General features: G+C 38.8%; 1 protein-coding gene across 1 annotated transcript in view; it reads left to right on the forward strand.

The window, feature by feature from the left end:
- Positions 1 to 14,365, forward strand: part of CLCN1 (chloride voltage-gated channel 1) — a 42,530-nt gene that overhangs the window by 15,244 nt on the left and 12,921 nt on the right. Inside the window, exons 8-13 of the mRNA XM_062571969.1 lie at positions 2,080 to 2,158; positions 2,564 to 2,689; positions 8,258 to 8,342; positions 11,600 to 11,701; positions 13,527 to 13,611; positions 14,022 to 14,171. Coding sequence (XP_062427953.1) covers positions 2,080 to 2,158; positions 2,564 to 2,689; positions 8,258 to 8,342; positions 11,600 to 11,701; positions 13,527 to 13,611; positions 14,022 to 14,171 — 627 coding nt within the window. The remainder of the gene's footprint in view (positions 1 to 2,079; positions 2,159 to 2,563; positions 2,690 to 8,257; positions 8,343 to 11,599; positions 11,702 to 13,526; positions 13,612 to 14,021; positions 14,172 to 14,365) is intronic.

The raw sequence follows: 14,365 nt of genomic DNA on the forward strand, positions 1-14,365 counted from the left end.
TTTGGACTATTTATAAAGAAAAAATGCCCCCGTCCCCTGTGGCTGGTTCAGTATTGGCACAGATGCCCAGAGAGGATGGGCACCTTGGAGATGTTCAGGACTCAGCTGGGCAGGATCTTGAGCAACCTGATATAGCCCTGGAGTTAGTCAACCTCTGAGCGAAGAGTTGGAGGAGAGACCTCCAGAGTCTGAAGTCTAAGACTTACTGTGTGAGTCTGTGATTACATCATAGTAGAGGAATTAGAAGTTATCGTAGTTTCCCTAGCCCTAATTGTATTCCTCTTATGGATTCCCATGAGCTTCTCAAATGTGATTTCCATTACCTGGGAGACATAATCTTTAGTTTACCTTAGTCCTGGATACAGCTTGCAAATTTATACGATATCACCCATGGTGTATGTTTTTTTGATATTATTGCTGATGAACACCAGCCTGTGTATTTACAAGCAGACCTCAATTCGTGTTGGAAAAGCCAGTTTAGTCCTTGGCAAGCAAAAGATGCACAGGCCTGCATTTTCTGAGAGTCCTCTAGTACTCTTCAGTTTTTTTGTTTCAGTCTCTCTGGATGTTTCCATGCTGCTAGAAGCATCAGAGAACAAGCCAAGATCATCCTCCATACTGCTTAAGCATTAGCATGATTCCTGGCCTGGTTTTGATCTGTGCCATTCAGCAGTCTGATACAGTGCCAGGTTATGGTCTGAGGGATGCCATGTGCCAGTGACCATTCTCAGTGGCCAACACAGATAAGAGCATACCATGCTTGAGTCTTTCAATCTTACATTGTTCTTACACTATCCCATCCCTCTACTCTGTATATGTATTGCCACTCTTCAAGCCATGTAACATATATCCTCAGTTTCAAGCTGTGAATCACTGTGCTGGTGGGCTACAGCACAACCCTCACACTACTCCAGACACTTAGAGCGGAAGCCCCTGTCATGTCTTCCTTCCCACCTTCCACAAATTATTGTATCACAGGGGCAATACACAGTGCCCAGAGGAGACCCAGGACAAAGATGTGGATTTGGCCAGACTGTTTTGGGTCAGGGGATGGTCCCTGGCCCTTTTTTGTTGGGCTGTGCAGACATGGCCTGGACACATCTCTTAGCTGAAGCTCCATCAAGCACTTGCTCAGGTAAGTGGGACTTCATAGCCTTTGCCTTTAGAAGTCACCTTGGTCATTTCTATTCCCACAGTAACACAAAACCGCTCTTTCTCAAAACTCCACTCCTGTGGGAGATTTAATACACTGCTTTAGGGATGTGTGATAGCAGGAAGTACCAAACACATAGACTTTAACCCTAGTGTTCTTTATATTAGAAACCACCTGAGATATAGACAACACAAAATAAAACCTGTCTTCTCCCCTTTCCTAAGGCTCTTCACCATTCTCAGGCACTTTGGGGTCCTCAGGTGCTCTTCCAAATCTTGGAGAAAGAGTAAAAGGGGATTTTCTCCCTTTCAGCAGCTCTATGTCCTCCAGAACAGTCTCAAGAGAGACTCTATCTTTTATAACATCTATTTCACTTTAGTATCTTGATTGCTTTCACAAAGAGAGTAAGAAATTTTACTGCATGATTGGTTACCCACTTACCTACTCAGGATGACAGAACATACAGCAGCTGTCTGAGTTCAGTTCTGGATATGCATGTGCCTTGTGCATCCAGACTCAGAGTTATTTTCTTCGAGGCGCTCTCTGGTGCATGTGCATCCTGAGATTCCCTGCTAAAGTAAAAGAGATGGAGTAAAACAAACATGTGGGCCTCCAGCTTCCCAAGGATTTTCCATGAGACATTTCTTCGATAGTGACAGAAACGTAAATGTTTCAATGATAGGATGCTGCCTTCTCCATGTGTCTTGAAGATGTGGTTCCAGGCGTATACCTATCTTGAGCCAAGTCTTTTGAATATTTTGAAGCCATCCAGGAGGGAGAAGCAAGATAAGCATAGATATAACTCTAAGATTGGTGACAGAGCTAGAGGACACCATTGGCTGTACCTTTTATTCTGTTACTCACTCTTTTGTTTCTTTCCTTTTTTCTTCTGTTTGTTTGTCTCTCTTTGCCTCTTCCACCAGTAGCAGCCATATTATTATACAGATGTCCTGACTGTGGGTTGTGCTGTTGGGGTCGGCTGCTGCTTTGGGACACCACTTGGAGGCAAGTGGCTGTTCATTTTGCTTTTGTTTTTCTCAGGTACTTAAATCCTCTTCTTCTAGTCTTGTTTTCCTTTTCCCCTTTCCTGCACTCTGTTCTTGGTCTGTCACATACCTTAAACAAGAAAATTTGCCTTTAATATTTCCAGTATCCTCAGCTTCTCTGACACAGTCTTTTCTCCATGTATTGTCAGCCTTCTGCAAGCAAGGGCAGAAGGCTCTTTAGAAGCCTATCTAGGAGCCTTTCTCATGTTTCTGACATTACACTTCTGATAGGATTTTACTTTGCCCCCTTTGCAAACTCTATGGTGCAGACACTATGACCATAGCAGGAAGATGACAGCAGTGTCAAGAGAGTGTGAAGAGTTCTGGGTTTACTTACAAGTGACTACATCTTTGTTTTTTCCAGGGGTCCTTTTCAGCATTGAGGTTACTTCCACTTACTTTGCTGTGCGCAATTATTGGAGAGGTTTCTTTGCAGCTACATTTAGTGCCTTCATTTTCCGAGTCCTTGCTGTCTGGAACAAGGATGCAGGTAAGCTAAGAACCATTTTTCACTCTGTGCCAAAGTTGCTCTGTTAATTTATTATTTTCCGTCTTTCTCAAAGCCAAAGCTTGAAACTTCTGCCATCCCATATGACTTCCAGCAGTAGGGAAGGAAACAGAAAGAGAAGCATCTTATATCACCACTTGTCTAGCTTATCTATTCCTAGGTATATGGGGCAAATGACCAAAAAAATGACTGAATATGACTCCTCATCAATTAAGAGGGCCCTTAAGGTGAGATTTTTGTCTCTAGTCAACAAAATGTCAAGGCTGCCAACCTAGAGGTATCCCATCATAGAGAAGATACTACAGTGTATGTTGCTCTAGAGCACTACAATTGCCATGGTTAGGTTTGGTCATCTCTTGACCAGAAGCATAAAAAATAAGAAATAGTTTAGGGAATTGAGGTGGTAAGATGATTAGGAGGCCACAAGATTAGTGGGATCTGAAGAAAAAGAAGACTGAAAGGTCCAAATGTACTCCATGGTACTCCATGGCAGCTCTGAAGGAAAAAAAAATAACTGTCCTCAAGTAACTGAAAAAGGTAAGTTCAACTTCTGTGCAGACAGAAATAGCAGAGCAAACCTGTTCAGGAAAGCATTTCAAATACTGTAGGAATGGAGTTCCAGCTGATGCAAGAGGCTGCCATTTCTTTGCAAACTTCTTGTTTACTATGCCTTTATCATTTATTCTTCTACTTTTATCTGTTTTATTGATCTGAACTAAAGGTGGCCCTTCTTTTACTTAAAAACTACTATAATTTATGTCTGTATTGACTTCACAGGGTTGGATTTCTCTATGCAAAAATATCTCTATTTTACTTGAATGTGCTTTTAAATCCAGATATAGAAAATGACTACATCTTTGCCTGTGGAAACACTGCCTTCTATTGAGGGATATTCAGCCATCATACCAAGCACAAAAATATGTGTTCTGTTCTTTCCAGAGATAGATAAAAGGAATTTTAAGACAAATGATAAGAGATAATCTCCTTCCTTCATTTTATCTACTCTAGTTCCTTCTCTGATCTCTCAAATCATTAGAAATTAGCTTAATCTTGAAACATCAGACCTACTATCACTTCTTCAAAATCATCTGGATGGCCTTAATATCCATATTAATGGCTCCTTACATTCTGCCTCAGTGACTCTCTGGGTTAACAAGTTCCATGATCCCACTGTCTATAAAAAATACTTCCTTTTCATAGTTATGAATTTGCTTTGTCTGTGTCACCAGTCTCCTTGTCCTTGTATTAAGGAACTAGAAACTTTTGCCTAGACTAATCATTTATTATCTTATGATCTTTTATCATGCCTGTTCTATCTCTCCTGTCTTTCCTTGCTCACTTTCCTTCAAAAGTTACAAGCCCAGTCTATTCAGTCTTTGTTCATGCAAGGATTTTTCTTAAGCCCACTCTCTGATGCCTTCACAATTTCTTAAGTCTTGTCTACTCTCAGAAATTAAGCACTCTGTAGATAAGCTGATGATTTTATGCTAGTTTCCTGTGTGAACACTGTTATCAGTTAGTAAGAATACCTTTGTATGAGATAAGTAAATGTACTTGAACATGGAAGAAATTGCTTACCTTAGTGTGCGCAATGCACATCTGCTTGTAATGTTCATGCAGAATATCTAAACTACTGCAAATTCTTACATAATTCGTGAAGTAATTTTTCTGCTTAGACAAGCATTTTTCATCTTCTTCCCAAAAAAATTTTGGGATAAAACGATCAGAACTGCAAGCAGATGAGATGAGTACTGATTTATTTGAAGGTATTACAATATTTTTTGCATTATGAACCCATTCCTTTTGCAACATTTACACATTTCTAGCAGCTGCAGTTAAAAAAAAGGAAAAAAGACATTTCTATTAGAGCTGTCTACACTGATCAAATCTCTTTCTTGAGATGATATCATTAGATTTCTTTATCATGTATCAATAATCTTCCCCACTGAATGCATCACTTTGCATTCATCAGCACGGAACATTGCCTTTCTTACACGCTCTTCTCTGCTCCCAGTCAGGCTAAACCAATTTAGTAACAAGTACACATTCTACTACCTTCCACAGAAAATTATTAATCATAGACTCATAGAAAGATTTAGGCTGAAAGAGACCCCTGGAGGTCTTTAGTTCAAACTGCTGCTTACAGCCGGGCCAACTTTCCACTGCTTCTCTGGTCATCTGTTTCAGTGCTGAACCACTCTCAAAAGAAGCAGTTTTTCATTATATATTGTTAAAATTTCCTTGCTGCAAGCTGTGCACTTTGACTCTTGTCCTGTCGGTGTGTTTCTATAACTTTCCTGTTAGGTACAGGAACTCTCCTTGGCCTTCTCACTTTCAAGCTGAATAGAGCTAGTTATCCTTTTCATGTACATCATGTACTGCATGCCCTGACCATCTTGAGACCCTTCCCTAGGCTCTCACCAATTTTGTTATATTTCTTTTATACTGGGGAATCCAAAATGGTTGCGGTATGCTAGATATGGCCTTATCACTGCCGTATGGAGGGAAATAATTCCTTCCTCAGCCTGCTAATTGTGCTCTTGCTAATGTGGCCACAAGGGTGAAAACTGAACCAGGCCTCCCAGCCTTTTCTGAAGAACTCTTTCCATTCACTAGTTCCCTAGATTGTACAATGCACCTGCCATTCCAGAGCAGGCCCAAACATTTGTCTTTGTTGAACTTAGAGGTTCCTACCAGTCCAGTCCTGAGTTTACTGAGGCTGCTCTATATTGATGGCTGCCCAGCCCTCCAACTTATTCACCATGCCACCTCTCTCCTCCCATTTGGTTTTATCAGTAAATTCACTAATCATACTTTCTACCTTATCATCCAGGACATTGATGAAAATGTTAAACAGAATCGGCTCCAATACTGACCCTTGAGAAAATTCATTCAACACCAGAGTCCCAAGAAAATAATTTGCAGCTCCTATTATATGTCTGTTGTGACAAACCCACTTTTTTCTCTCTTTGGATTAGCTTCTGATCCCTAGTAACATTTTCCTTTTTTCCATTTGATCAGTGGACCTCAGCATATAGCTCCACAGCCTCATGTGGGAACTTTCAATAATCTAAGTAGATAACATTCCCTTTAATCTTGTTTTACAGCCTTATTCAAAAGACTGCAGATGACAAACAAACTTCCTATTCATTTGAACTTTTCTTTTTTCTTTTTCTTTTTTTTTTTTTTTTTTTTTTTTTTTTTTTTTTTTTTTTTTTGACTTGGCTTTGAGGTTCAAGAGAAAAATTTCCAGGCTTTTACTTGTTTTTTAAAATCTATATATATTTTACCAGTTTGCCAGATACTAACACAAGATTCTGTTAGCATTTCACCACATTGTTCTAGAATCTTCTTAAAAACAGATGCTTCCCTCAGTCACAGCAACCTGTAGTGCTCATCCCACAAGGTGACTCTTTTGTTAAACAACGCACATTTGTATTTCATCATCTGCCTCCAAACACTTCTCAAAAGCATAATCTCCAGAATTTTATTGCCTTCTAAGTCATCACCTTGTTCTAATGCCTCTTTAATTGTTATTTTTTTAACCTCCAAGCTGCATCATTGCTCCCAAGAAGTAGAAAGTAAGGAAGCAATATCTTTAGAGGAGGCAGCTGCAAATAAGTTGTGTAGTTTCTGAAGAAAGTTCTTTTTTTTCTTATACCCACAAACTCCAGGCTTCTGGATACTGTTGTCTTTGTTAGCTGGCTTTGTGTCACATCCTCCAAAACATCTGGCCCATTCTGCTTGGCTGCTGCAACTTCTGCCCCTGTTAGTTAATCATGGAAGAATAAAGTTCTGCAATTGTCAGGATTTCTACTTGGCCACATCTTGAGCCTTTGTCTTATGTGTCACAGTGCTTTATGCCTTGCCTTCCTTCTACCCTTTCTGGTCACTTCTACACATGTCTTATTGTTATTTTAATATCCACAGATTTTTTAAGTAGAACTTCCCATTTCACAACAGTCTTTTTTTGTGATGGAACATTTTTCTCTTAACATTCACCACATTAGAGTTTGGCGGCTACTCTAAACTACTTAACTGGCTACATCTGTAGCAAGTGGAGTGCCTCTAGAAATCAGCTTAATCATTCAGCTTCAGGACATAAGCTGAGGGTAGATGCACTAAATCCTTCTATGGATGTCTCTTGCTATCTCTTTGGAACATAGAGGGAACCTAGACTAAGTGCTGTGACCTGTTTACCTTCACTCTGGTCACTTTTGCCACCTTGTCAGACCGTTGGAAATTGAGGTTATTATACTTTCGTCACTGTCAATTGGTGACTTAGACTGTCTGTTTCCTACAACTAAATTAAAATTATCCCTTTCTTGGGCTCTTCTACAGAAAAGAGGATGTCCTTCTTTTCACCATCTTCTACCCTCCCTTGTCCTGACTCAGTTTTCTGCCCTCACTTGTGCCATTTCTACTGTTCAGTTGACCCTTCCATTCAACTCATTATCCTGGAAAAAGACTAATTCAGGAAGTAAGAAGATAGGTTTTCTGATGTATTAATGAGGTGAAAGAACTCCATGAACACTCTGTAATGTGTCAAAGGAGGGAAGGAGCAGAAGGAGAAGAGGAGGACGAAGAGAGAGGGAATAAGAGATTCCCATTTTGGAGAGTAACATGCTGTTATACAGGATCGTCTATCTTAGGTAACGTAGAGCATAGCAAACTGATTAAATCATTGTTCTTAACCTGGTCCTGTGTGACCAGTTAATAAGTAATTAAAGTCTCCCATCGCTATCATATTATGCTTGATCTTCACTGCTTCTTTTCTTTTCTCATTATGTATATAATTCCTTGATCCAGAAGTCTGTAAAATTTGGTTGGAATTTATATCTATACCCATTCTGTTACGTTTCCACCTTGTATTGGCTCGGTGTTTTTGACTTCACCAGCTGGCATACAGGTTTTTACCATTTCCACATAATTAGGCACCTACATGTAAAAGCAGGGGAGGTTTCACCATCTGAGTCATTTTTGCTGTGCAATACTACCAGGAGAGGTGAGCTGGAGAAGATGAGTCTTAGCTGATCTTTTCCATCTCTGGTTTCTAACACTATTTTATTCTTTTGGTACCACTCATAAAAATTGCATAGATGTAACTTCAGAGAGGATCTGAGCTGTGTTTCCAGATGGTAATCACAACTGTATGTGACAAGGGTTCTCCAGGGATGTGAGCACTGCCTGCCTCTGCAAAAAGGGTTTTTGTAGAGTCAGTGAGCAAAATGGGAAGACCTTTTATATTATAAAGAAAAGCTAAAAGAAAAAAAAAAAAAAGAAAATCCTGTAAAAATCTGGGATTGCAGCTAAAAATACATACATTCTCTGAACACAAACCTGTATCATCTAGACTATTGGGATCACAAGTGCTCAAAAATAGTCAATACTAAAATCAGAGCGGTTTGCACATCTGTAACATTGTATATAATATCATACAACCACACACGTGTATAACTATTTCCCCTCTCCCTACCCCCAGCTTTATGGCATTTAGCATCTCACCTCATTCTTCCCTTTCCTTTTCTACCTTTTTCCTCTCTTACACAGTCACCATCACAGCCCTGTTCAGAACTAACTTTCGCATGGATTTCCCCTTTGATCTGCAAGAGCTACCAGCATTTGCTGTAATAGGGTAAGTCCACAGGGACTCAACTCCTTGCACTATGAAGGATATCCAGTGAGCACTGTTAGGATTTCCTTTGCAAAACAGAGTTACAGCTCCTTGCGGCATTTTGATCATCACCAGTAAGTCCTCTGCTTGTTGGGATTCTGCCTTAACAAATGGTAAACCATTTGTTTACCTCATGTAAACAAATAGGTAAAGAAGGAAACAAGGGCAGTACGTAGGCGTATGTCATTTCCTTTCCCTATATCTTTTTCAGATATTAAGTTATGGAGAGAAAAAACTAGCTCAGGCTATGTTCTAGGTATAGATTTACTCAACAGTCCTTTAACCATCTTGATGACATTCTCAGATGACCTGAATAAGCCAGTAAGGCCTTTTTGCTTGGCAGTAGTTCCTTTTCTTTATCATGAGTTTATTTGCCCAGATCTTGAGGACATGAGGGCTATTGGTGAAGAGAAAGTGGTATTTCTGAGACTTCTGCTATCTTCTGCAAGGCCATCTCCAGGCAAAAATGCTCTGTCATCCTGGGTTGGAGAATGGGAGGAATGGGTTAGAATAAGTTAAGACTGATTTGCATGTTTATTTTCTACCATTTTGGAGCAGTTCTGCATTAGAAACTAAGGCCAAGTCTTTTCTAGCTTGGATATCTAGGAAGTTATACACAATTTATTAAGATCTGGGCAATCAGTACATTCCAACCTGATGCTCCCATAGTAAGAAATGAAAATTAGAGAAAACAAACTTCAGAGGATCTAGGGGGGTGGGACAAAAGAGTTAACCATGAAGTTTGACTTTTACAAGGACAGAATGATTATCCTTTCCAAAAGAGGTATGTTCCATAGAAGCACTAGTAAAAATAGCTGAATAATAATTGGAGCCAGTAGGGACAATGGTTGGATTGTTAAGTTCTGTGCCAGTCAGTGTTTATTGAGATATCTGAGTTAGTTTCAATTGTGTAGAAAATTTTAGGAAGTGAAAGAGTAAATTTGAGAAAAAATGGGAACAGAATTGGGAAATACTGGAGAAAAATCTGAGTTTGGAATTGCTGCTAGGGAAAGTCTTGGGTTAGAGTGAAAAGGCTCCAGGGAAATCACTGCAGAACAGTAGTGAGGGCAATACATTGTAGGAAAAAATACTTGTGCTGGCATGATGAATGTATTCTGTGGGGGCCTGGGTCCAAGATGAGAAATATAGCTCAGGTTTTCCAGCTCCTTTTGGGAGGCTGCTCACATATTCATTTACTTGACTTGTAAAACTCAAGGGGGATTTTTAAAGACCTCAAATACATTTAAAATCTATCAATATCAAGGAGCTTTTGCTAATCATATTTATCCACTTTGTTCTCCTTGCCCTTAAATAAATTGCATGCTTTCACTTGCTTGCTGAACATGAGGGAATCTGTTTGTTTAGATAGGTAAGAAAAAAGACAATCCTTCTGATTTACAACTGATAAAATGCAAAACTTGTTGTCATTGGTTTTCGAACTGAATTGGCAGATGTGTTTTTCTGTGGTGTTGCACATAGGCTAGGGAAAGTGTGTAGCGTATGATGGATGTGAAATACTTTCAAAGGCCAGGAGGACCAGTGCGGTGGGGGGGGGGAGAGTTAGAGATTTAGAATGCTACAAATTCTCTTAAAGTTTAGTCTCTTCTCAAAGCTGAACTCTCTTTCTATCTAGCTTACTTCTTTACTTTCACGTAGTATGAAAAGCTGAGCCAGTCCAAGTGGTACAGACAGGTAGATCTTGTCCTCCTGTGCCAGCAAAAGTTGATAATTTGCAAAACTTGTATAGGAGAAGCACTTCTATTTTCTTGGCAAATTGATAAGCAGGAATGGAGGGATCTGCTTTACTGATGCAAAGTATTATAAAAGAGATTCAGTTCACTGTGCAGCTATCGAATGCTTATATTGCCCAAGGGACTGGTCTAGTTCAGCAGTACTACTGAATAGTGCTAGTTTAAATTATTTAAGAGAAGTTCATCAGACACATTTTGCTTTCTATGAATAGTATTATATTAGATGTAATTTGTTTCTATGTCACTTTCAAACAGCCAAGCCCATGGCAAGAATTTTTCAAAATATGGATTTGGCTTTCTTTTTCAGTAAGGTAAAATTGTCTTTGAATGAGATTTTTAAAAGCAAAAACCTGCAAAACATACGAAAAAAGGAAAAAATATATTATTTTTTAAAATAATAGAATGAATAAATTGTTTATTTATCCTCAGTGTTCTGTGGCTTAATTATATGCTGCATAAAATAATAATTCCTCTTAACAATTTTAAAGGGAACTCTTTTTTTAATTTCATGTTTGAGTATTAGCCCCTATTTATCCAGGTCTTGTTAAGACAGAGAATATAAGAATGAAGGACATTTCTTACAGCCAGCTATACTTTCTTGGACTGATTAGGATTAAAAACATAGAGTAGTTAGGAACAAATACCTGACATAATTGGGTTTAAGTATAAGAAAAGTTACTATCACTTTTTATACACAATATAGAAAAATAATTTTGCTGAATCAGAACCAGATTCCTTCCTTCTTTTTTTACTATCCCCTCCTCTAATTTGATGTCTAAGTTCTGATGGGACAGATCTTTGTCCAGTTGCCCTTCTCCAGTCTCCTCTGCGATCTATCAGTCTTTATTTATAGGTTCTGATACTGTTCACATCATCCAAGCATTTGACCAGTTCAAATTAAAAATAGCCACAGAAAAGCATGCTCTAGCTAATTTTCAGTACATTAATTCTGAGCGGAACTATTGACAAACCCTATATTCAACCAAGGTGTAGCTGAGATAGAAAAGTCATCATATGATATCTGTCTTGCCAACAAAATCGTACTTTATTTCTCCACTGATTGCACGTGGTTGTTGGGGTGGGGGTGGGGGGGTGCATTTATAGGAGGCATTTGTAAGACAGAGCATTGCAAAGAAAAGGAGAGGAACAGGTAGAATTCAGAAGCAGCCTTATTGTGTCCTGGAACTGGTCATCAGCTCCTGACATGGGATTTTCCCCATTTAAACAAGCAAAAGTTTAAGCAGTAAAATGGGATTGTGTGCATCAAGGAAGTCCAAAGTGGTCTCTCCCTTTTCATCAGGAAGCTAGTGTCTTCAAGAGAGTTGCTATAGGAACACCCCTGTAGGTAACATTTGAAAGGCTTCACGAACAGCTGAAGAGGAAATATACTACAACTCATTTTTTTGGTTGATAATTTGCATGTTGTGTTCTGTTTTGTACTATTTTATTTCATTTCCTTCACTTTAGGATATGCTCTGGATTCCTTGGAGCACTTTTCGTTTATCTCAATCGCCAAGTGGTCCTATGCATCCGGCGTCATACAGCTCTAAGTCAGTTTCTCACCAAATAGTGAGTACATTCGAGGATACTCTCTTTTAGGGACCAGCTTTGATACCCTACTCATACCGGATAGTAACAAATGCTTTCTGGAAACTGGTAGAACTATCTGAGGTGTGAGACAGTAAAAGTATGAGAATCCAAGTTTATTTGAGGGTAACATATCTGTTACCCTCATCTGCAAACATAAATCTGTTGTAAACTGGATTTTCCTCTTGACCAGCTCCAATAGTTTCAAATAGCTTCTTAAATTCAGAAGGAGAGTCTACCGCAATATATATTAAGAGGACAGGGCAGACAGTTGACTGAACAGCAAATGTTCTTAATTAGAAAATCAATTATAATGTTTTTTAAGAGGCACTGCTTAATTTTTAGTATATATTAAAGATATATACTTTATATCCAAATTTTGACCTAGGAGTTCAACATTGTTTATATTTTAAGAAAATTCAATACAACTGAAATGCAGCTGCATCTTAAAAATCTAAAAGAAAAGTTATTTTTTAAATCAAAATGTATAAAAAAATGTAAAAAACCTGCTGCAGCATTCCGATTACTGCATACTTAAGAACCAAAACCTGTAACTGAGAGTAACCAAATGATATGAATTGCTGCATGGAAGAAAAATGTGAACCAAAATAAAGAGCTTAGCAATAAAGGTTTTACAAAGCACTTAAATATTTTTGTCCTCTCTAATAAATCCAAAGTTACTGTTAATAATTTGAAGAAGAAAATGTATCTAATTTTAAATATTTTGAGTCTCTTTACAAAAGAAATGTGATGCTATGAGAATTTTTGTAGTTGAGAGGTGTGAAGGACCTACATTTGTTAGAAACTTGCACATTTGAGCAGAAAAAAATCTGTAGTTAAAAGAAAGTTCAAAATAGCTTCATTTATGATGTGGAAGAAAAAATGTCTTTTGTTATTTTATAGGATTATCTGTAGAGCCATCAAAATTGTAACAGAGGAAATACAGAAGTGGAGTGAAGCCTGAGAAGCAAGGAATTTGCTCTAAAATTTTAATAATTATAGGTTCTTAGACTGCAATGAGTTAAAGATTATATGATATGTCTTCTTGAATAACATGGCTTTTCAGCCAGAAACCCCTGTAATGGACTCAGTGATTTATTGAGGGAGGCCTAGCAATGACAACCGAGCATGTGGAGGCAGCCTAGGTTCTGAGGGCTCGCAGCATACCCTTGCAGAAATGCAGCCTGGGATTGGACACACTGGTGGCAAAATGTGGATGGCTTCAGCCTGCTGTCCAGCCATGTCCCGCATGGCCCAGTACTACCAGACACCCGAAGTCGTGGTAGTCAGCAATTCAAGAGAAAGTAAAGCAAATTTTTCCCATAAGAATTAATGCAATGGGAATGCATGAAGAAGGCTATCAAATACTCATGTTTAAACATCCACATTTAGTAACTATGTTTACCCAGTAAAACATGATAGATAGCATGGGGGATGAAGAGACAAAAATGGAATAAGCAAGACAATTGGAGGAAGAGCTGGCTTTTAGGAATGGGTCAGCATACCATTGTAAATGCACATTATCCTTGTATATTTAATTTCTGTGCATTTCATACATCCCTGCATGTATCCATCTCTCCCTCCTTCCCATTACACTATTTGTGACTTGAAAAAAATTGCTTTGCTGGCAGTTAAACTCTTCATGACTGATGATGATCAGTGGAGCAGGGCATTAAATTGTCAGCAAAAGAACTCCAGAGCAGATGTTGCAGATATCATTCATAGAAATAGCAGTAATAGTCCTGAAGTGATAGTGCTATAAGGATGTGAGGTTATGTTTTAATAAACTTCTCTTCTTTCTTTTCAGCCGCCTCATATATCCAGGGGTTATAACCTTCCTTATAGCAACAGTGACGTTTCCTCCAGGATTTGGGCAGTTCATGGCAGGAGAGGTGAGAGCGGGAAGTGCATTTGCAATTCCATGTAATTCTGGGGAACAGTTTCCCCTTCTCCTAAGCCCCAAAATGGAAAGGGGAGGGAAGATTTGAGAGCAGTTAAGACTGGAAAGATACTGTTTTCTGAGACTTGTGATCTCTGCTATCCCCTTCATATAAATTTTGTAAAATGTGTGTTCTCCTAAGCAAATTAATAAAGAAGATGTTACCTCATGTATATTAAAGGTGATATACTCTTTCAAGAGTTCCGGTAAAGTCCTATCTCTCTTCCTGAAGATTAAAAATGTCAGTGAAGTCTCATAATCATGATAAGCCTAGAAGTAAAAATCTCCTCCACTTTGTAGGAACAGAGATAGAACATTACTCCATCTAATGTCATGTCTCATCACTGTTTTCTTGCTGTTTAGTTGATGCCACGGGAAGCCATCAGCTCTCTCTTTGATAACTATACCTGGGCAAAATACACAGGGGACTCCCAGATTCTAGGGAAATCTGCTGCCTGGATCCATCCCAAAGTCAGTGTCTTTGTCATCATCCTCCTTTTCTTTCTCATGAAGGTAGGAAACACAGACCACCATACCATAACCTTTCTGCACTCAGGGTGAAAATTCTCAATCCTTTTTAGAATAGTTTGTGCACTGCCAGTGATGAGCTGTTGGGTATTGAAGGAAGCGCTACAACTGGAGCGGGATCTCACATCTTTTGATGGGATGTTTGCCCACTATGAATGCAAAATGATCAACATTATTAG

This window comes from Rhea pennata, chromosome 1, assembly GCF_028389875.1.
Source record: "Rhea pennata isolate bPtePen1 chromosome 1, bPtePen1.pri, whole genome shotgun sequence".
Taxonomy (NCBI): Eukaryota; Metazoa; Chordata; class Aves; order Rheiformes; family Rheidae; genus Rhea; species Rhea pennata.